The 20597-nt window shown below is 51.8% G+C and overlaps 2 protein-coding genes across 5 annotated transcripts in view; both read right to left on the reverse strand.

Annotated features, from left to right (window-relative positions):
- The window catches only part of rnpepl1 (arginyl aminopeptidase like 1), a 9498-nt gene extending 7262 nt beyond the window's left edge, over positions 1–2236 (reverse strand). For both annotated transcript variants that reach the window (XM_079353643.1, XM_079353642.1), the window contains exons 1-3: positions 1005–2236; positions 792–932; positions 521–672 (exon numbers count right to left, since the gene is read on the reverse strand). In XM_079353643.1, the coding sequence (XP_079209769.1) occupies positions 521–672; positions 792–932; positions 1005–1493 (782 nt within the window). In that variant the 5' untranslated portion in view covers positions 1494–2236. The remainder of the gene's footprint in view (positions 1–520; positions 673–791; positions 933–1004) is intronic.
- Positions 2237–2879: 643 nt separating this feature from the next.
- Positions 2880–20455, reverse strand: abcc5 (ATP-binding cassette, sub-family C (CFTR/MRP), member 5). 3 transcript variants are annotated; one of them, XM_079353940.1, is made up of 30 exons: positions 20348–20455; positions 19879–19997; positions 16525–16616; positions 15950–16105; positions 15576–15720; positions 15250–15483; positions 14846–15019; positions 14622–14769; positions 14384–14532; positions 14198–14305; positions 13966–14117; positions 13718–13883; positions 13124–13195; positions 12909–13033; positions 12491–12563; positions 12129–12332; positions 11796–11939; positions 10335–10428; positions 10073–10242; positions 9836–9982; positions 9446–9575; positions 9067–9349; positions 8788–8974; positions 8620–8709; positions 6582–6771; positions 5565–5724; positions 5298–5376; positions 4917–5030; positions 4675–4839; positions 2880–3444 (listed from the first exon to the last, which is right to left on the reverse strand). In XM_079353940.1, the coding sequence occupies exons 2-30, from the start codon at positions 19966–19968 to the stop codon at positions 3343–3345; spliced, it is 4143 nt and encodes a 1380-aa protein (XP_079210066.1). In that variant the 5' UTR covers positions 19969–19997; positions 20348–20455; the 3' UTR covers positions 2880–3342. The 3 variants fall into 3 exon arrangements, with proteins under 3 accessions (XP_079210066.1, XP_079210067.1, XP_079210068.1); XM_079353941.1 differs by lacking the exon at positions 19879–19997; XM_079353942.1 differs by lacking the exons at positions 2880–3444; positions 4675–4839 and having other exon boundaries at positions 4922–5030; positions 5617–5724.
- Positions 20456–20597: the final 142 nt, after the last annotated feature.

Below are 20597 nucleotides of genomic sequence, written 5' to 3' on the forward strand. Positions count from 1 at the left end.
ACACACACACACACACATCAGAACACACAGACACACACACACACACACACACACACACATCAGAACACACACACATCAGAACACACACACACACACACACATCAGAACACACACACACACACACACACATCAGAACACACACACACACACACACATCAGAACACACACACACACACACACACGTCAGAACACACACACACACACACATCAGAACACACACACACACACACACACACATCAGAACACACACACACACATCAGAACACACACACACACACACACACACATCAGAACACACACACACACACACACACACACATCAGAACACACACACACACACACACACATCAGAACACACACACACACACATCAGAACACACACACACACACACACATCAGAACACACAGACACACACACACACACACACACACACACATCAGAACACACACACATCAGAACACACACACACACACACACATCAGAACACACACACACACACACACACACACACACACACACCGTGGGCCCACGTCCACGTGCTGCAGATCTCCCGCCACCAACGCCACCAGGTAGGACGGCACGGGGAACTCCATGGAGAACTGAAAGACCCGATCCTGTTTGGAGTAAGAACTCCGAGACGCACTCATCAGGACCGTCACCCCGTCTGGAACCTGGGGGGGGGGGGTAAAGGTCAGAGGTTAAAGGTCAGAGGGTAAAGGTCAGAGGTTAAAGGTCAGAGGTTAAAGGTCAGAGGGTAAAGGTCAGAGGTTAAAGGTCAGAGGTCACTCACCCTGACTGTAGCCGTGTATGTGCTCTTGACGGCCGGCGTGTCGAAGCAGGGGAACAAGGAGCGGTTACACACAGAGTGACCCTGAGTGAAGACCAGGGGCCGGGTCTGACCACAAGTCAGGTCCGGGTCCAACCACCAGATCTACATAAACAAACACGGATTAAATTCACAGTCTGACCGGATCAGAACCTGGTTCTGGTCTTGTTGTCTCACCGCCGGCCCGTCCGTGGTGGTGTAGCGGACTGTGATCTGGATCAGCCGGCCCGGTTTCAGGGTCTCTGGGGGCAGAATGATGTTCAGCGAGGAGCCGTAGTCTGTGAACGGGTCGACCCGGTACGTCAAGGAGACGGGGTCGTCCTGAGGGGCCCCGGGGACTTTACAGTCTATGGAGTGAATGAGAAGGGAGGGGTGGGAATCCAGGACCAGGGTTTGGACCCCTGGCTGGACTGGGATCAGGTCCAGAACCAGCCAGCCGCTCATCTCCTTCACAGCGAAGTTGAGGCGAAGGTCCAGGTGGAAGTGTCGCAGCTTGAAGCAGCCGAAGTTTGAAGCAGAGGCCACGTCCACCAGGGGGCAGCGCGGAGACCCAGGACCCGGAGCAGCCGAGGGCCGGCCAGAGTCCCCAACACACCGGGCCCCTGACACCGGCAGGGACTTACGGCAGCAGCAGAGCGAGGTGGGAGTCTGGTGGAGCTCTGCCATTATGAGCTGAACCTGAGACCACACTTAGACCTGGACTAACATCTGAGGACCAGGACTAAACCTGGAGAGACCAGACCACATTCAAAACCAACACTAAGGACACTTAAACCTGGAACCCCACACAGACCGGGACTTTCAGGTCCTGGTTCTAACGTTTCCCACAGGGACATGTAAACCTGTTCTAAAAGCAGAACCAGAACCGGGCCGAGTCCACAAACTGAACTAGAAAGAAATAAACAAGAACACTCAGGAACCAGAACCAGAACCGGGACTTGTGGACCCCTGACCAAACCTGGTTCAGAAAGTTCCTGATTTAAAGTGAAAGGACACTTAGACTAGACTCCTGTGGACCGAACCACCCCTACAGACCGGCTCAGTCCATAGAGCTCAATGACAACAAACCCGAGCTACATGTTAGCTTAGCCGCAGCTAGCTACTCTGTTAGCACCTTTAGCTTCAACAATCAGGCACTTTAACTGCTTTAACTAAGCTGGTTAAACAGCAGGCTAATTAGCAAACAGTCTGATTAGCATTAGCAGCATTAGCATTAGCAGCATTATTAAAGGCTTCTACGTAAAATCCATCAGGACCCGGGGCAGAGAACCAGAGCTACACCGGCTCCTCGGGGGAACTCAGGCCGGCTCCCTGCTGCTTCCTCCCGGACACTGAGGGCAGAGACTCCCGGTAGAGTCCGAGTGATGGAGGTGGAGGTGGAGGAGGAGGAGGTGGAGGAGGAGGTGAAGGAGGAGGTGAAGGAGGAGGTGAAGGAGGATCTGCTCCGGACTAAACAGGAAGCTACAACAAGCAAGGAAAGTTTCAGGCCGCCGGAGGGGGGCGCTGTGGAGTCGAACCGAGCCAGGTTAAAGGTCATAGACAGAGCGTAACGTGACGTCATGCTGACGTTAACTACAAACAGAACAAGTTAAAGTTTGAATATAAAATAAATGAAAATAAATGTGAATATTAAATATTAAAATAAAGACAGTTCAGTGTAGAAAATTCAACCAATAATTATAATTCAACTACTCCCACTAAGCCCCTCCCCCAGAAGAGAGAGAGAGAGAGAGGAGAGAGAGAGAGAGGAGGGAGGGGAGAGAGGGGGGGAGGGAGGAGAGAGAGAGAGGAGGGAGTGGAGGGGAGAGAGGGGGGGAGGGAGGAGAGAGAGAGAGGAGGGAGTGGAGGGGAGAGGGGGGGGGAGGGAGGAGAGAGAGAGAGGAGGGAGTGGAGGGGGGGGGGGGAGTGCTCCTCCCTCTTGTCCAAACGTCACTCGGTCACATTCAGACTCTTTGCTGAAGATATTTTGAGGATTTGATCTTCAAACTTCAGTTTTAACTCTCAGAGATGAAAGATGTCAGCCATGTTTATTTTGAAGTCTCATTCGAAAATAACTTTATTGACAACATTCCTGTGAACAAGGCAGGTATGACGTCATGCTGTAAGGCTGTTAGCAAAACAACAAAGATGTATACAAGGCAGTCATGTGACACACCACATGATGTTTAGTTATAGAAACAGGAAGTCTATACACAGTCATGTGACACACCACATGATGTTTAGTTATAGAAACAGGAAGTCAGTCCGATGAGAGACTCACACCTGAACGCTTTCACTCTCTGAGCTCCTCGTTTCCTCTCCTTCACACCTTTCCTCGACCTCTTGGCGTTCTCCAGCCAGGTCAGGGAAAAGTCAGGAGCTGACATCACGACCATCCCAGGCGTGTCATCATCTCTACGTGTTCATGGATCATATCTGACATCGTTCTGTCCAATCAGACGCTGCCAGCTCATCAGAACACCTGACCCGTGCCAGGTCACAGATCAGCTGATCCGCTCCCTCCTCTTCCTCGTCTTCATCCTCGGACTGAGATCTTGTTTTCCATGGCGGCGAGCATTGAGCACAGTCGAGAGTTCTCATTGGCCAGCAGTTTGGATGGCTCGTCAAACTCTGCCACCTGAACCAATCAGAGCAAAGGACACTCCTGATTCATTAAAATGGCTCAAACATTCCACCAATCATCTGTGAGGTCGGGTTTGTAGTTTGAGCCGTGATGCTTTGTAGTTTTTATTGTGTCACACGGCGTTTCTGTTAATTTACATGAAAAGTTATTTAATGGACCAATCAGAATGAAGCGCGCGGTCCATCCGAGGTGACGCAGTAAAAATGGATCAGTCATTAATGATTCTTTAAAGGGCGGGAGTTAACTTCTTCCTGCTCCTTTCAAAATAAAGTTTAGGACAGTAGGTAACGACTGCTCCCTCCTTTCAAAATAAAGTTCTGGACAGTAGGTAATGTTACTGCTCCCTCCTTTCAAAATAAAGTTCTGGACAGTAGGTAATGACTGCTCCCTCCTTTCAAAATAAAGTTCTGGACAGTAGGTAATTTTACTGCTCCCTCCTTTCAAAATAAAGTTCTGGACAGTAGGTAATGACTGCTCCCTCCTTTCAAAATAAAGTTCTGGACAGTAGGTAATGTTACTGCTCCCTCCTTTCAAAATAAAGTTCTGGACAGTAGGTAATGACTGCTCCCTCCTTTCAAAATAAAGTTCTGGACAGTAGGTAATGACTGCTCCCTCCTTTCAAAATAAAGTTCTGGACAGTAGGTCATGTTACTGCTCCGTCCAATCACATTTTAGATTCAGATTTGTTTTGTTTTTGTTTTTGTGTTTTGAGCTTCAGGGCCACCGTACCTGAGGAGTCTCCACCTGCTGTTTAGGAAACGTGTCTGATTTGATTTAATTAATTTAGTTGATTGATTGGTCGGTTGTTTGTTGGGTTGATTGATTGTAGGGTTGATTGATTGGTTGATTGATTGTTGGGTTGATTGATTGACTGTTGGGTTGATTGATTGTTGGGTTGATTGATTGATTGGTTGATTGATTGTTGGGTTGATTGATTGGTTGATTGATTGGTGGGTTGATTGATTGGTTGATTGATTGTTGGGTTGATTGATTGGTTGATTGATTGTTGGGTTGATTGATTGGTTGATTGATTGCTGAGTTGATTGATTGGTTGTTTGATTGGTTGATTAATTGTGCGGGAGGAATACATTCAAACCTTTAAAGCTCAGAATGACTCAAACGTCTAAAACCACAGACTGAAGACAAACTGGTTCATCATGTGCCTGAAATGTTTTAGCCTGGGGGACACATGCTGCTCTATGATTGGCTGTTTTGGGTCATTACCTGTCCCTGGTTGAGCACCATGATGCGGTCTGAGGTGAGGACGGTATGGAGGCGATGAGCGATGGTCAGGGTGGTGCAGTCCTGGAACGATATCCTGATGGTCTCCTGGATCAGAGCGTCTGTCTCTGCGTCCATGGCTGCAGTCGCCTCATCAAGTATCAGGACCTGAGAGACCACATCTGACCAATCAGACACCAGAAGGGGGGAGGGACCAGAGGGCTTTCCAGCAGAGCATTTCTCACCTTGCACTGTCTGAGCAGAGCTCGGGCGACACACAGCAGCTGCCTCTCTCCAACTGAGAAGTTCTCTCCGTTCTCCACCACCTCCGACGCCAGCTTCAGGGGCAGCTGGGACACCTGACGAACAAACACTTTTCTATCTGACAGGTGGTCTTCAAATCCCGCCTGCTGCTCCATTGGAACAGGTGTGCCTTTTACTTTGAAATTTCATGGATTAACTGATAAAGTAGCAGCTTCAGCCACATTAGAGCATCGTCTGTTCCTGTTTTAAAAGTGTGTCATGTTTACTGAAGCTTAAACTGAATCTTGAGTCTTCAGTGGAGATCCATGTTTTATGATATAGACGTGTTTGTAAAGGAAAGGTCTCATGTTGGTTGTACTCACACTCCCCTTCATGTGACTTCTACTCAGAGCGTCCCAGATCTGCTCCTCACTGTACTGGTCAAATGGGTCCAGATTGAACCTGGAAAAACATCAAGAGTAACCCGGGTCAAGGTGATCTAAGTTTAGTTCTGGAGGAAACTGGACGACGCCCAGTTCTGAATTTAAGCAGCCTTTCAGATGAAAACTGAAACAGTGAAACATCGTGAAGAAACTGGAGTCCAGTGACCTTTCAGCTTTAACATGCATCAAATCAGCCAGTCCGACTACCTGACGGTCCCACTGAACAGCACTGGGTCTTGGGGGATGATTGACAGCTTACTGCGCAGGTCGGCCAGTCCGATTTCACTGATGTCGACACCATCGATCAGGATTGAGCCTCCACAACGCTCAACCAGCCTGAAAAGAACCACGCCAAGGGACGACTTCCCTGCACACAGACAGAACACAGACCTGCTGGTACCTCCAGTCTCTAAACTACAGGTGGTAGAGTCTGCAGTTATCAGACCTGCTGGTACCTACAGTCTCTAAACTACAGGAGGTAGAGTCTGCAGTTATCAGACCTGCTGGTACCTACAGTCTCTAAACTACAGGAGGTAGAGTCTGCAGTTATCAGACCTGCTGGTACCTACAGTCTCTAAACTACAGGAGGTAGAGTCTGCAGTTATCAGACCTGCTGGTACCTACAGTCTCTAAACTACAGGAGGTAGAGTCTGCAGTTATCAGACCTGCTGGTACCTACAGTCTCTAAACTACAGGAGGTAGAGTCTGCAGTTATCAGACCTGCTGGTACCTACAGTCTCTACATGGACTACAGGAGGTAGAGTCTGCAGTTATCAGACCTGCTGGTACCTACAGTCTCTACATGGACTACAGGAGGTAGAGTCTGCAGTTACCAGACCTGCTGGTACCTACAGTCTCTACATGGACTACAGGTGGTAGAGTCTGCAGTTATCAGACCTGCTGGTACCTACAGTCTCTACATGGACTACAGGAGGTAGAGTCTGCAGTTATCAGACCTGCTGGTACCTACAGTCTCTACATGGACTACAGGAGGTAGAGTCTGCAGTTATCAGACCTGCTGGTACCTACAGTCTCTACATGGACTACAGGAGGTAGAGTCTTCTATAGTACATTGCACACTGATCTCCATCCTCTCCCTCTGCTTCTTGTCTCCAGTGAGTGTAATGTTGACTCTCTGATTTGGAGTTGTGGTTTTTAAAAAAAAAGAAAACGGATTCAATGAATAGAAGCCTCTTGCTGTAGGGACTCAGACACTGGACTTACCTGATCCGGTCCTGCCCACAATGCCGACTTTCTCTCTGGGCCTAATGGTGCAGGAGATCCTGTTGAGGACCAGAGGGAGGTTCTCCTGGTACTTCATCTCCACCTCCCTGAGCACCAGCTCCCCTTGAAGGGGCCAGTCAGGAGGAGGGCTCCGATCTTTGAGCCGGGCCGGGGCCTCCTGGGGCAGGGACTGAGACAGAGACATAGGGGGAAGTATCCGTGGCAAAGTTTTTTACCAAAGTGAACTTTCTCTATGATGAGTGACGGTCCACAGAGAACCACAAACAAGTCTGACTCACAGAAACATCTGTGCTGCTTCATTCAACAAGTCCCACATACTAAAATCACCCCTCTGATCGATGTTGGAGTTATCAGAATGTTTGACACTAAGGGTCAGTGGACAGGTTTCTGTGAAGGCTGGATCCTGTACCTGGATGTATTAGAACCAGTCTAAAGGCCGGATCCTGTACCTGGATGAAGGCTGGATCCTGTACCTGGATGTATTAGAACCAGTCTAAAGGCTGGATCCTGTACCTGGATGAAGGCTGGATCATGTACCTGGATGTATTAGAACCAGTCTAAAGGCTGGATCCTGTACCTGGATGAAGGCTGGATCCTGTACCTGGATGTATTAGAACCAGTCTAAAGGCTGGATCCTGTACCTGGATGAAGGCTGGATCCTGTACCTGGATGTATTAGAACCAGTCTAAAGGCTGGATCCTGTACCTGGATGAAGGCTGGATCCTGTACCTGGATGTATTAGAACCAGTCTAAAGGCTGGATCCTGTACCTGGATGAAGGCTGGATCCTGTACCTGGATGTATTAGAACTAGTCTAAAGGCTGGATCCTGTACCTGGATGAAGGCTGGATCCTGTACCTGGATGTATTAGAACCAGTCTAAAGGCTGGATCCTGTACCTGGATGTATTAGAACCAGTCTAAAAGCTGGATCCTGTACCTGGATGTATTAGAACCAGTCTAAAGGCCGGATCCTGTACCTGGATGTATTAGAACCAGTCTAAAGGCTGGATCCTGTACCTGGATGTATTAGAACCAGTCTAAAGGCTGGATCCTGTACCTGGATGTATTAGAACTAGTCTAAAGGCTGGATCCTGTACCTAGATGAAGGCTGGATCCTGTGCCTGGATGTATTAGAACCAGTCTAAAAGCTGGATCCTGTACCTGGATGTATTAGAACCAGTCTAAAGGCCGGATCCTGTACCTGGATGTATTAGAACCAGTCTAAAGGCTGGATCCTGTACCTGGATGGATTAGAACCAGTCTAAAGGCTGGATCCTGTACCTGGATGTATTAGAACGAGTCTAAAGGCTGGATCCTGTACCTAGATGAAGGCTGGATCCTGTGCCTGGATGTATTAGAACCAGTCTAAAAGCTGGATCCTGTACCTGGATGAAGGCTGGATCCTGTACCTGGATCTATTAGAACCAGTCTAAAGGCCGGATCCTGTACCTGGATGTATTAGAACCAGTCTAAAGGCTGGATCCTGTACCTGGATGTATTAGAACCAGTCTAAATGCCAGATCCTGTACCTGGATGTATTAGAACCAGTCTAAAGGCTGGATCCTGTACCTGGATGAAGGCTGGATCCTGTACCTGGATGTATTAGAACCAGTCTAAAGGCTGGATCCTGTACCTGGATGAAGGCTGGATCCTGTACCTGGATGTATTAGAACCAGTCTAAAAGCTGGATCCTGTACCTGGATGAAGGCTGGATCCTGTACCTGGATGTATTAGAACTAGTCTAAAGGCTGGATCCTGTACCTGGATGAAGGCTGGATCCTGTACCTGGATGTATTAGAACTAGTCTAAAGGCTGGATCCTGTACCTAGATGAAGGCTGGATCCTGTACCTGGATGTATTAGAACCAGTCTAAAAGCTGGATCCTGTACCTGGATGAAGGCTGGATCCTGTACCTGGATGTATTAGAACCAGTCTAAAGGCTGGATCCTGTACCTGGATGAAGGCTGGATCCTGTACCTGGATGTATTAGAACCAGTCTAAAGGCTGGATCCTGTACCTGGATGTAGTGGTGAATTCTCTCGACGGATGTGAAGCGAGCTTCAGTCTCAGATGCCAAGCGCACAGTGAACTGGAACAACCCTGTTAACTGACAGTGACGGGTAGAGTCAGGACCCTGGACGAAAGCTCATCTGAAGACACCTTTAAGACGATGCCTTCAGGTTACCTGCACAGCATAGGAAATGGCAAGGCCAGCATAGGCGGTAGGGATCCTCCCATGCATCAGGACCATCATCAGTGCAGTGACACTAATCAGAGCTACACTGATGACATCCAGACGTACAGCCAGCCAGCGCATGGCACAGCTGAACAGGTAGAACGGAGCCTGGTTCTGGTCCAGCAGCACCTGGTACCTGAAAAAAACGACATGGTCAGACTGGGCAGGGGGGCAGAGCTTTGATATATCTGGCTATCAAGGTGTTTTAAGATACAGTTCCAGCCTGACCTGGCAAGGAAGTCGTGACCCCTGTCATAGGCCTGCAGGGTGGACAGGCCCTGGATGCTGGACGTGATGTGGGACATGAAGGGGGTCATGGTCACGTTGTCCAGGCGCTTTAGCTCACGGATGAAAACCCTGGAAATGCCGTGCAGCGCTGCAAACAGCAACACAAGAGGACCCACAGCAACCAGGAACCATGGGAAAACCCAGCTGATGACGCAGAGGCAGAAGAAGACCAGGATCAGGTTCTGGATGAACATCTCGGCCTGGAAGGGCAGACGGGTGTCAACTAGAGGCAAAAAAAAGGTTTACAGTGAGATTTCAAGAAGGTTCCATGTTTCAGATTCTGATCAGAATCTGGACGTGGGGCGGTCCGGTCCTTCACCTTCATCCATGTCTTTGGAGAAGCGGGTCAGGATTCGAGCTGTGGGCGTTATGTCGAAGAACTTCATGGGGCAACGGAGGATCTTACGGAAGAGCTGATCGTGAAGTTTAGAGGAGGCGCGTAACGTTCCCTGCAAACACATCAGTAACCAGTCTGAGCACCTGAACACACCACAGACATTATATATCTATGTGTACCTGAACACACCACAGACATTATATATCTATGTGTACCTGAACACACCACAGACATTATATATCTATCTGTGTACCTGAACACACCACAGACATTATATATCTATGTGTACCTGAACACACCACAGACATTATATATCTATGTGTACCTGAACACACCACAGACATTATATATCTATGTGTGTGACCTCCTCACCTTTACAAAGGCAACGCCCCTGACGACTTTAAGGAGCAGCATGGCGCCCATGGAGGACGCATAAACGGCGGTGTAGTATTGCATCATGGGATTGTCCTTCATGCTGAAGCTTACATCTGAGCTGTTACCCGGGGCTGCCGTGGCGTTCTGCAAACACAGGAGACGTGGGAGGAGTCAGGAGGAGGGGGCAATAAGGAGGGGATGGGTGATGATGATGCTGAGGGGGAGGAGCCTCACCCCACTGCCCTGGTTGATCCAGTAGCTGAGCCACCATTGGCAGAATGCAGAGCTTCCCACGTTAAGAATAAAAAGAGCCAGGATCAGGAGGCAGGAGGCGGAGCCACCACACGCAGACATGTAAAGCTGGAACACTGGCCAGGCCACGCCCCCACACTGCTGCTCCTCCCCTTTAAAGTCAAATGACCAGAAACAAGAGGAGGTAAATATTTCAAAGAGGAACTCTCTGGTTTACTGATGAGACTCATTACAGGTGTCTTACTGTTCTCCTTCACCACAGGTGAGCTGGTCTTCACTGATCCTGGTTTGTTATCTGCTGGTTTCCTCTGAGAAGAACCCGTCTTTCTGCTGGGAGCCTGGGACAGACAGACAGGTAACATGAGAGACAGACAGGTAACATGAGACAGACAGGTAACATGAGACAGACAGGTAACATGAGAGACAGACAGGTAACATGAGACAGACAGGTAACATGAGAGACAGACAGGTAACATGAGAGACAGACAGGTAACATGAGAGACAGACAGGTAACATGAGACAGACGGGTAACATGAGACAGACAGGTAACATGAGAGACAGACAGGTAACATGAGAGACAGACAGGTAACATGAGAGACAGACAGGTAACATGAGAGACAGACGGGTAACATGAGACAGACAGGTAACATGAGAGACAGACGGGTAACATGAGACAGACAGGTAACATGAGAGACAGACAGGTAACATGAGACAGACAGGTAACATGAGAGACAGACAGGTAACATGAGAGACAGACAGGTAACATGAGAGACAGACAGGTAACATGAGAGACAGACAGGTAACATGAGACAGACAGGTAACATGAGACAGACGGGTAACATGAGAGACAGACAGGTAACATGAGAGACAGACAGGTAACATGAGAGACAGACAGGTAACATGAGAGACAGACAGGTAATATGAGAGACAGACAGGTAACATGAGACAGACAGGTAACATGAGAGACAGACGGGTAACATGAGACAGACAGGTAACATGAGAGACAGACAGGTAACATGAGACAGACAGGTAACATGAGAGACAGACGGGTAACATGAGACAGACAGGTAACATGAGACAGACAGGTAACATGAGACAGACAGGTAACATGAGAGACAGACAGGTAACATGAGAGACAGACAGGTAACATGAGACAGACAGGTAACATGAGACAGACAGGTAACATGAGACAGACAGGTAACATGAGAGACAGACAGGTAACATGAGACAGACAGGTAACATGAGAGACAGACAGGTAACATGAGAGACAGACAGGTAACATGAGACAGACAGGTAACATGAGACAGACAGGTAACATGAGAGACAGACAGGTAACATGAGACAGACAGGTAACATGAGAGACAGACAGGTAACATGAGAGACAGACAGGTAACATGAGACAGACAGGTAACATGAGAGACAGACAGGTAACATGAGAGACAGACAGGTAACATGAGAGACAGACAGGTAACATGAGACAGACAGGTAACATGAGAGACAGACAGGTAACATGAGAGACAGACAGGTAACATGAGAGACAGACAGGTAACATGAGAGACAGACAGGTAACATGAGAGACAGACAGGTAACATGAGAGACAGACAGGTAACATGAGAGACAGACAGGTAACATGAGACAGACAGGTAACATGAGAGACAGACAGGTAACATGAGACAGACAGGTAACATGAGAGACAGACAGGTACCTCTATATAAGGAGTGTCTCCCAGCTGGAAGTGGTTGAAAATGGCGGCATAATCCATATTTAGTTTCATCAGGTTGTCATGGTTACCTTGCTCCACTATACTCCCCTCCCTCATCAAGATGACATCATCACAGTCCACGAGGTACTACACACACACACACACACACACACACACACACACACACACACACACACACACACACACACACACACACACACACACACACACACACACACACACACACACACACACACACACACACACACACACACACACACAGGTTATGGTGGTGGCGCCCCCTGGTGTTGCAGCACCTGTGAGGAGCGGCCTCACCTGCAGCTGGTGGGTGATGAAGATGACGGTCTTTTGGCGAAGCTGCTTCCTGATGGCGTTGTGGAATATGTGGTTGGCCACGTGGGCGTCGAGGGCGCTGAGCGGGTCGTCCAGGATGTAAATGTCCCTGTCGCTGTAGAGTGCACGGGCCAAGCTGATTCGCTGTCGCTGCCCGCCGCTAAGGTTGGCGCCTTGCTCGCCGATCTGAAGAGACGTGAAAAAGACACGCGTGTCACAGTCTGGGGCCCTCTGCTGGTTTAGATGTGTACTGCAGCTGACTCTCGGGGGGGCGGAGTCAACTCGAGCTGCATGTGTGAGTGGAGACCTATCACAGTTTACATCCATACAGGAAGTGATGTCACCTCTGTCAGGTCGGCGTTGGGCAGCAGGCTGAGATCTGGTCTGAGACAGCAGGCGCTCAGCACGGACTGATACCTGCAGAGACAGACAGGTGTGAACCAGCAGGCCAATCAGCACGGACTGATACCTGCAGAGACAGACAGGTGTGAACCAGCAGGCCAATCAGCACGGACTGATACCTGCAGAGACAGACAGGTGTGAACCAGCAGGCCAATCAGCACGGACTGATACCTGCAGAGACAGACAGGTGTGAACCAGCAGGCCAATCAGCACGTCTGAGCACACCTGCCCCCCCCTCACCTGTCCTCAGCACGTCTGAGCACACCTGCCCCCCTCTCACCTGTCCTCAGCACGTCTGAGCACACCTGCCCCCCTCTCACCTGTCCTCAGCACGTCTGAGCACACCTGTCCCCCTCTCACCTGTCCTCCTGGTACTCCTGTCCAAACAGGATGTTGTCTCTCAGCGACGCGTTCAGGATCCAGGCCTGCTGAGCCACGTAGGCCAGCCGTCCTCTGACCGCCACCCGGCCCTCCAACACGCTCATCTGCACACACGGCGCCCTCATCAGTGTCCAATGAAACAAGAGCAATGAACTGAACCCTCGCTGTGACATCACTGCAGCAGGTCACCTCACCTGTCCAATGATCGCCGAGATCAAAGACGTCTTTCCACTGCCGACACTCCCACACACACCCAGCAGGTCACCCTGAGCAGACAGACAGGTGTCACAGGTGTCTCACCCTGAGCAGACAGACAGGTGTCACAGGTGTCTCACCCTGAGCAGACAGACAGGTGTCACAGGTGTCTCACCCTGAGCAGACAGACAGGTGTCTCACCCTGAGCAGACAGACAGGTGTCTCTCTCTCTCAGCAGACAGACAGGTGTCTCACCCTGAGCAGACAGACAGGTGTCTCACCCTGAGCAGACAGACAGGTGTCTCACCCTGAGCAGACAGACAGGTGTCACAGGTGTCTCACCCTGAGCAGACAGACAGGTGTCTCTCTCTCAGCAGACAGACAGGTGTCTCTCTCTCTCAGCAGACAGACAGGTGTCTCTCTCTCTCTCAGCAGACAGACAGGTGTCTCTCTCTCTCTCAGCAGACAGACAGGTGTCTCTCTCTCTCAGCAGACAGACAGGTGTCTCTCTCTCAGCAGACAGACAGGTGTCTCTCTCTCTCTCAGCAGACAGACAGGTGTCTCTCTCTCAGCAGACAGACAGGTGTCCCTACCTGTCTCACTCTCAGGTTGATGCAGTGCAGCGTCCTCTGAAGGCGCTGGGAGGCGGCGGTGAGGAGGGCGGGGCCTTCCTCCTCCTCCTCCTCTGGACTGAAGGAGCCTCCTCCTCCTCTCAGCAGGGTGCCCGTCACCTCCTTCTGCTGGGGAAGCCCTGTGCACCTGTGAGTCAGCACACCTGGTTAAGCTCCTCCCCCAGACAGGAGTCACAGAGTCTACCTCAGGTTCAGGTGAGGGGACGTACCCGTCTCTGTTGGCCGTGCTGACACGTGGACTGGGCTGAGCGCTCTGACCGACCCCGTCCCACGCCAGACTGGCCCCACACATCTCCACGGCAACCTTAGGGTCACCAGGAGACACACGCACGCTGTCGACCTCCGGCAACAGGAAGAGACTCTGAGAAGAGACGAGGTCGAGTTAGCAGAGCAGCTAGGAAGGACGCAGGAAAGGACATGACAGAGGAGACAGGATCTGACCTTGAATCTCTCCATGGCGACTGACGCTTCAGACAGAGACTTGACGGAGAAGGGTGTGACCTTCAGAGCAAAGGTCATGGCGTTGAACACAGTTACCACGGTGAAGGCCTGCAGAGACATACAGGTTAGCACGTTAGCACGTTAGCCGTCAGGTGTAGATTCGGCAGTTTCGTTGTAGTTTGGTACCTGAGCTGCTGTCAGGTCGTATCCGAGCAACATGTGGGCGGAGAATGTTGCCACGCTGGCTATGACAACGACTATGGGAGCCACGCCCACGGTGACGCTCTGGAAGTAACCTGTCAACTCCAAGATCCTTCGCTCCTCATCACGGATCCCTGAACGGAAACACAGCCTGAGAAACTCTGACATCTCTCTACACCTGTGTTACCATGGCGACGGGCAGGCCAGGTGGGCGTGTACGTACGGCGAACGTCCTGCGCAAACGCTTTGACCCAGGCGTACATCTTAATGAACTTTATGTAGCTCAGGATCTCGTTCATCTTCTGCACCCGCTGGTCGGTGATGGCCACGCCCTTCCTCCTGAAGAACGCCGTCAGCCTGGAGCTGAACATCTGATCACAACAACAAAGACGCTGAGTCAACACATGAAGGAGCGAGCTGAGCTGAGTGAGACGCAGCGAGCCTGACCATGGTCGGGTAGAACAGCAGGAACACGGCTGATCCCAGCAGAGACGTTGGACCCAGGATGAACAGGTTATAGGCAACACCGAGCACGGCCACCAGGGGGCCACCTGCCAGAAGACCGCCCACCGCCGCCGCCTCGAACATCCGCTGACCGTCACTGGAACACATGTTGACCAGCTGCAACACAAACAGCCAGACACCCAGACACCCTGAGGACTGAAGGGAGGACACCCAGACACCCTGAGGACTGAAGGGAGGACACCCAGACACACTGAGGACTGAAGGGAGGACACCCAGACACCCTGAGGACTGAAGGGAGGACACCCAGACACACTGAGGACTGAAGGGAGGACACCCAGACACACTGAGGACTGAAGGGAGGACACCCAGACACACTGAGGACTGACCTGGCCCATGGACTTGTCCCTCACGCTGCGGAGCTTCACAATCTTCTGGAAGGCCAGACTGAGGATTGCTCCCCTCAGTCTACACCCGGTCCTGTAGTTCAGGGCCCAGGTCAGAGCCAGGGACCAGGACCGGACCAACTCTGTGGTCAGGAGGCCAAGGACCAGGAGCAGCCCGTAGCCCAGGTCTGACTGGTCCTGCTGGGTATACTCCAGCAGACGCTTTACCACGAACGCCTGCAGGAAGATGTCAATGGTTACACGAGGGGGGACGGGGGGGGGGGGGTCCTGAGACCAGACTGAGCTCAAAGACAGACCACATGACTCACTGGGCCGCTGAAGCCGGCCAGCTGAGTGACGGTGAGACAGAGGATGGAGAGGAGGAGACGAGACCGACAGAAAGACCAAACCACCGAGAACAGAGACGCAGCGCCTCCTTTAGACCGCCACTCGTCCTCCCACAGAGCGCCCAACCTGAGGACACACACACACACACACACACACACACACACACACACACACACACACACACACACACACACACACACACACACACACACACACACACACACACACACACACACACACACACACACACACACACACAGCATGATGTCATGGCACCGTTACCGTGGAAACAAATATCTGATTGCAACCCGAAAACTCTTTATTCACTTCCCAGTCATTCATTAGCTCCGCCCACCTGAGGCTGTTGGCATGGCAACTGTCCCACTCTGATACCGGCCATATGTCATCCAAAAGGAGCCGTCCTTTTCTTCGGGCAAGTTTAGCCAAAGGAGTCAGCCAATGAAACGTCATGAAGGAGAAAAGACCTGCACTGTCCACCGGGTGATCACACCTGAGGAGACAAACACACCTGAGGAGACAAACACACCTGAGGACACACCTGAGGACACACCTGAGGAGACACCTGAGGAGACACCTGAGGAGATAAACACACCTGAGGAGACAAACACACCTGAGGACACACCTGAGGACACACCTGAGGAGATAAACACACCTGAGGAGACAAACACACCTGAGGACACACCTGAGGACACACCTGAGGAGATAAACACACCTGAGGAGACAAACACACCTGAGGAGACAAACACACCTGAGGACACAAACACACCTGAGGACACACCTGAGGAGCCAAACACACCTGAGGAGACAAACACACCTGAGGACACACCTGAGGACACACCTGAGGAGACAAACACACCTGAGGAGACAAACACACCTGAGGAGACATTCTTTGCGTGTTACCTGTCCTACCTGTTTCCAAATATTCTCTTCCAGGCTCCGACCTTCTCCAGCTCTTCATCATGGCTACCAGCTGATCTGTCCTCACACAAACCCAGCACATCCTGACACACACACACACACACACACACACACACACACACACACACACACACACACACACACACACACACACACACACACACTAAATATTATCGATGATGTTATTTATAAATATATTTATAAATCGTTATGAGCTGTAATAATGTGAAAGTTTCCTGATTAAAATGTTCATTAAATATATTTAAATATTCAAATGAGCAGACATTGACCTATGGGACGGCTCCTCCTCCAATCACATCCTTTGATCATGCGTGACATCGCTCACATGTTCACATACATAAAGACAAAGTAAGAAAGTGTCCATGTATGTGAACTGGTCCCCAAAGAAGCTAGCTGAAGCTAATGCTAGGAGGACAGAAAGAGGGTGTGGCCTACACATACACCTCACTCCCATGTAACAAGGTAACAGGTATGTTTAAAGCTTTCCCTTTGAGAGGCAGGAAGTGACATCACACATACAGGGTGAACAATAGTGATAAAATAATAAAGTAATAACAGTCCCTGTTGCCATAGTAACCTACAGGATGAAACACTGAGCTCTACTGTAAGTCACTGTTTTAACTTAACTATGAATCAGCCAATCAGAGAGCAGGATTTATGTGCATCTGTTGTATAATGATGTGTGTGTGTGTGTGTGTGTGTGTGTGTGTGTGTGTGTGTGTCCTCCCCAGCAGACTGAGCACGTGCAGAGCTCACGTTTACTGCCTCCTGATGCTCACACACATCTTCTCCATTCACATCGCACTGACCAATCAGAGGCCTCGCATGCCTTCCAGCTCAGGCGACCAGGGGGCTGGAATCCCCTCTGCATCAGCTGGGCAGCAGCAGGAGGCGGGGCTTCATTATGTAAACAAAGAGGAGGAGCATCCCTGTTTGTCCTTTTCTACTGAATTCAATCAAATATGTCTCCTGCTCTTATAAGATTTATGCTTTTATTGTGAAGGTTCAGCATGAAGTCTGTACCTTCCTGTCATGTGATCATCACTTCTAATACTCCTGAGGGGGGCAGCACTGAGCCTGAAGGGGGGGCAGCACTGAGCCTGAAGGGGGGGCAGCACTGAGTCTGAAGGGGGGCAGCACTGAGCCTGAAGGGGGGCAGCATTTAGTCTGAAGGGGGGCAGCACTGAGTCTGAAGGGGGGCAGCACTGAGTCTGAAGGGGGGCAGCACTGAGTCTGAAGGGGGGGCAGCACTGAGCCTGAAGGGGGGCAGCATTTAGTCTGAAGGGGGGCAGCACTGAGTCTGAAGGGGGGGCAGCACTGAGTCTGAAGGGGGGCAGCACTGAGCCTGAAGGGGGGCAGCACTGAGCCTGAAGGGGGGCAGCACTGAGCCTGAAGGGGGGCAGCACTGAGTCTGAAGGGGGGCAGCACTGAGCCTGAAGGGGGGCAGCACTGAGCCTGAAGGGGGGGCAGCACTGAGTCTGAAGGGGGGCAGCATTTAGTCTGAAGGGGGGCAGCACTGAGTCTGAAGGGGGGCAGCACTGAGTCTGAAGGGGGGGCAGCACTGAGCCTGAAGGGGGGGCAGCACTGAGTCTGAAGGGGGGCAGCATTTAGTCTGAAGGGGGGCAGCACTGAGTCTGAAGGGGGGCAGCACTGAGCCTGAAGGGGGGCAGCACTGAGCCTGAAGGGGGGCAGCACTGAGTCTGAAGGGGGGCAGCACTGAGCCTGAAGGGGGGCAGCACTGAGCCTGAAGGGGGGCAGCACTGAGCCTGAAGGGGGGCAGCATTTAGTCTGAAGGGGGGCAGCACTGAGTCTGAAGGGGGGCAGCATTTAGTCTGAAGGGGGGCAGCATTTAGTCTGAAGGGGGGCAGCACTGAGTCTGAAGGGGGGCAGCACTGAGTCTGAAGGGGGGCAGCATTTCGTCTGAAGGGGGGCAGCATTTAGTCTGAAGGGGGGCAGCATTTAGTCTGAAGGGGGGCAGCACTGAGTCTGAAGGGGGGCAGCATTTAGTCTGAAGGGGGGCAGCACTGAGTCTGAAGGGGGGCAGCACTGAGTCTGAAGGGGGGCAGCATTTAGTCTGAAGGGGGGCAGCACTGAGTCTGAAGGGGGGCAGCACTGAGTCTGAAGGGGGGCAGCACTGAGCCTGAGGGGGGCAGCACTGAGTCTGAAGGGGGGCAGCACTGAGTCTGAAGGGGGGCAGCATTTAGTCTGAAGGGGGGCAGCACTGAGCCTGAGGGGGGCAGCACTGAGTCTGAAGGGGGGCAGCACTGAGTCTGAGGGGGGCAGCACTGAGTCTGAAGGGGGGCAGCACTGAGCCTGAGGGGGGCACCACTGAGCCCGAAGGGGGGCAGCATTTAGTCTGAAGGGGGGCAGCACTGAGTCTGAAGGGGGGCAGCATTGAGTCTGAAGGGGGGCAGCACTGAGTCTGAAGGGGGGCAGCATTTAGTCTGAAGGGGGGCAGCACTGAGTCTGAAGGGGGGCAGCATTTAGTCTGAAGGGGGGCAGCACTGAGTCTGAAGAGGGGCAGAATTTAGTCTGAAGGGGGGCAGCACTGAGCCTGAGGGGGGCAGCACTGAGTCTGAAGGGGGGCAGCACTGAGCCTGAGGGGGGCACCACTGAGCCCGAAGGGGGGCAGCATTTAGTCTGAAGGGGGGCAGCACTGAGTCTGAAGGGGGGCAGCATTGAGTCTGAAGGGGGGCAGCACTGAGTCTGAAGGGGGGCAGCACTGAGTCTGAAGGGGGGCAGCATTTAGTCTGAAGGGGGGCAGCATTTAGTCTGAAGGGGGGCAGCACTGAGTCTGAAGAGGGGCAGAATTTAGTCTGAAGGGGGGCAGCACTGAGCCTGAGGGGGGGCAGCATTTAGTCTGAAGGGGGGCAGCATTGAGTCTGAAGGGGGGCAGCACTGAGCCTGAAGAGGGGCAGCATTTAGTCTGAAGGGGGGCAGCATTGAGTCTGAAGGGGGGCAGCACTGAGTCTGAAGGGGGGCAGCACTGAGTCTGAAGGGGGGCAGCATTTAGTCTGAAGGGGGGCAGCACTGAGTCTGAAGAGGGGCAGCATTTAGTCTGAGGGGGGCAGCACTGAGCCTGAGGGGGGGCAGCACTGAGCCTGAGGGGGGCAGCACTGAGCCTGAAGGGGGGTAGCACTGAGTCTGAAGGGGGGTAGCACTGAGTCCGGGCCCTCCAGCAGACTACCTGAGAGCATCACTGTCTTGCTTAAACCAAAGCCAGCTGATACGTGATTGGTCCATACTACTTGGACTACAAACAGACTCAATGGACTACAAAGCTGAACACACGCGTACACAGAGATGAAGGTCAGGTAGAATCACCTGCAGCTGGTGGTGCAGCGTGACCTCTGACCCCGGCAGAGAGCTGCAGCAGGGCGCCGGCTTGTTCCGTCCTCTCTCATGGTCTGTCATCTTCTATCAGACCACATGGACACGCCGACCTGTGAGGGACGAGCACAGCGTCACATGACTCCAGCTGATAGACCAGTGAACAGGTCCTTCACCCCAGGATAGGGAACTTAAAGAGTTCCTGTTGGGGGGGGGGGGGGGGGGGGGTCCCAACAGTACCTGGAGACCTTATAATGACATGATGAGTCCAGCAGGAACATCTGTGATTCTCTACAAGCCTGAAGAGTTTTACACACATCAAACCTCCACAATAAAACCATAACACGGCATCCTTCAGAATAAAAGCATCAGATGCTGCCGACCTCGCGCGCTGAGAATAAAACAAGAAATGAGCAGAAATTAAAGTGAGTCATGATCTGTCTCACCTGTCTGTTTGTCTCACCTGTCTGTCTGTGTCCTCGCTCTGAAGACAGTCTGCCGGTTCTACTGTCCCCCTTCAGGTCCGCTCCTTTCCGTAAACAGCTCTTCTTTGAAGCTGCAGCTCCACACGGAGCAGCCGCGCGGGTCTTCATGGGAAACGGAGTCTTTTATTGTGTTTGTATGCGCCCCGAGTGCAGGCTGTCAGGCTCGGACCATAAGATGGATCCGGACTGACAGACTCGCTCCTGACCCCTGTCCAGGTACCCTGCTAG

Source organism: Symphodus melops, assembly GCF_947650265.1.
Source record: "Symphodus melops genome assembly, chromosome: 10".
NCBI lineage: Eukaryota > Metazoa > Chordata > Actinopteri > Labriformes > Labridae > Symphodus > Symphodus melops.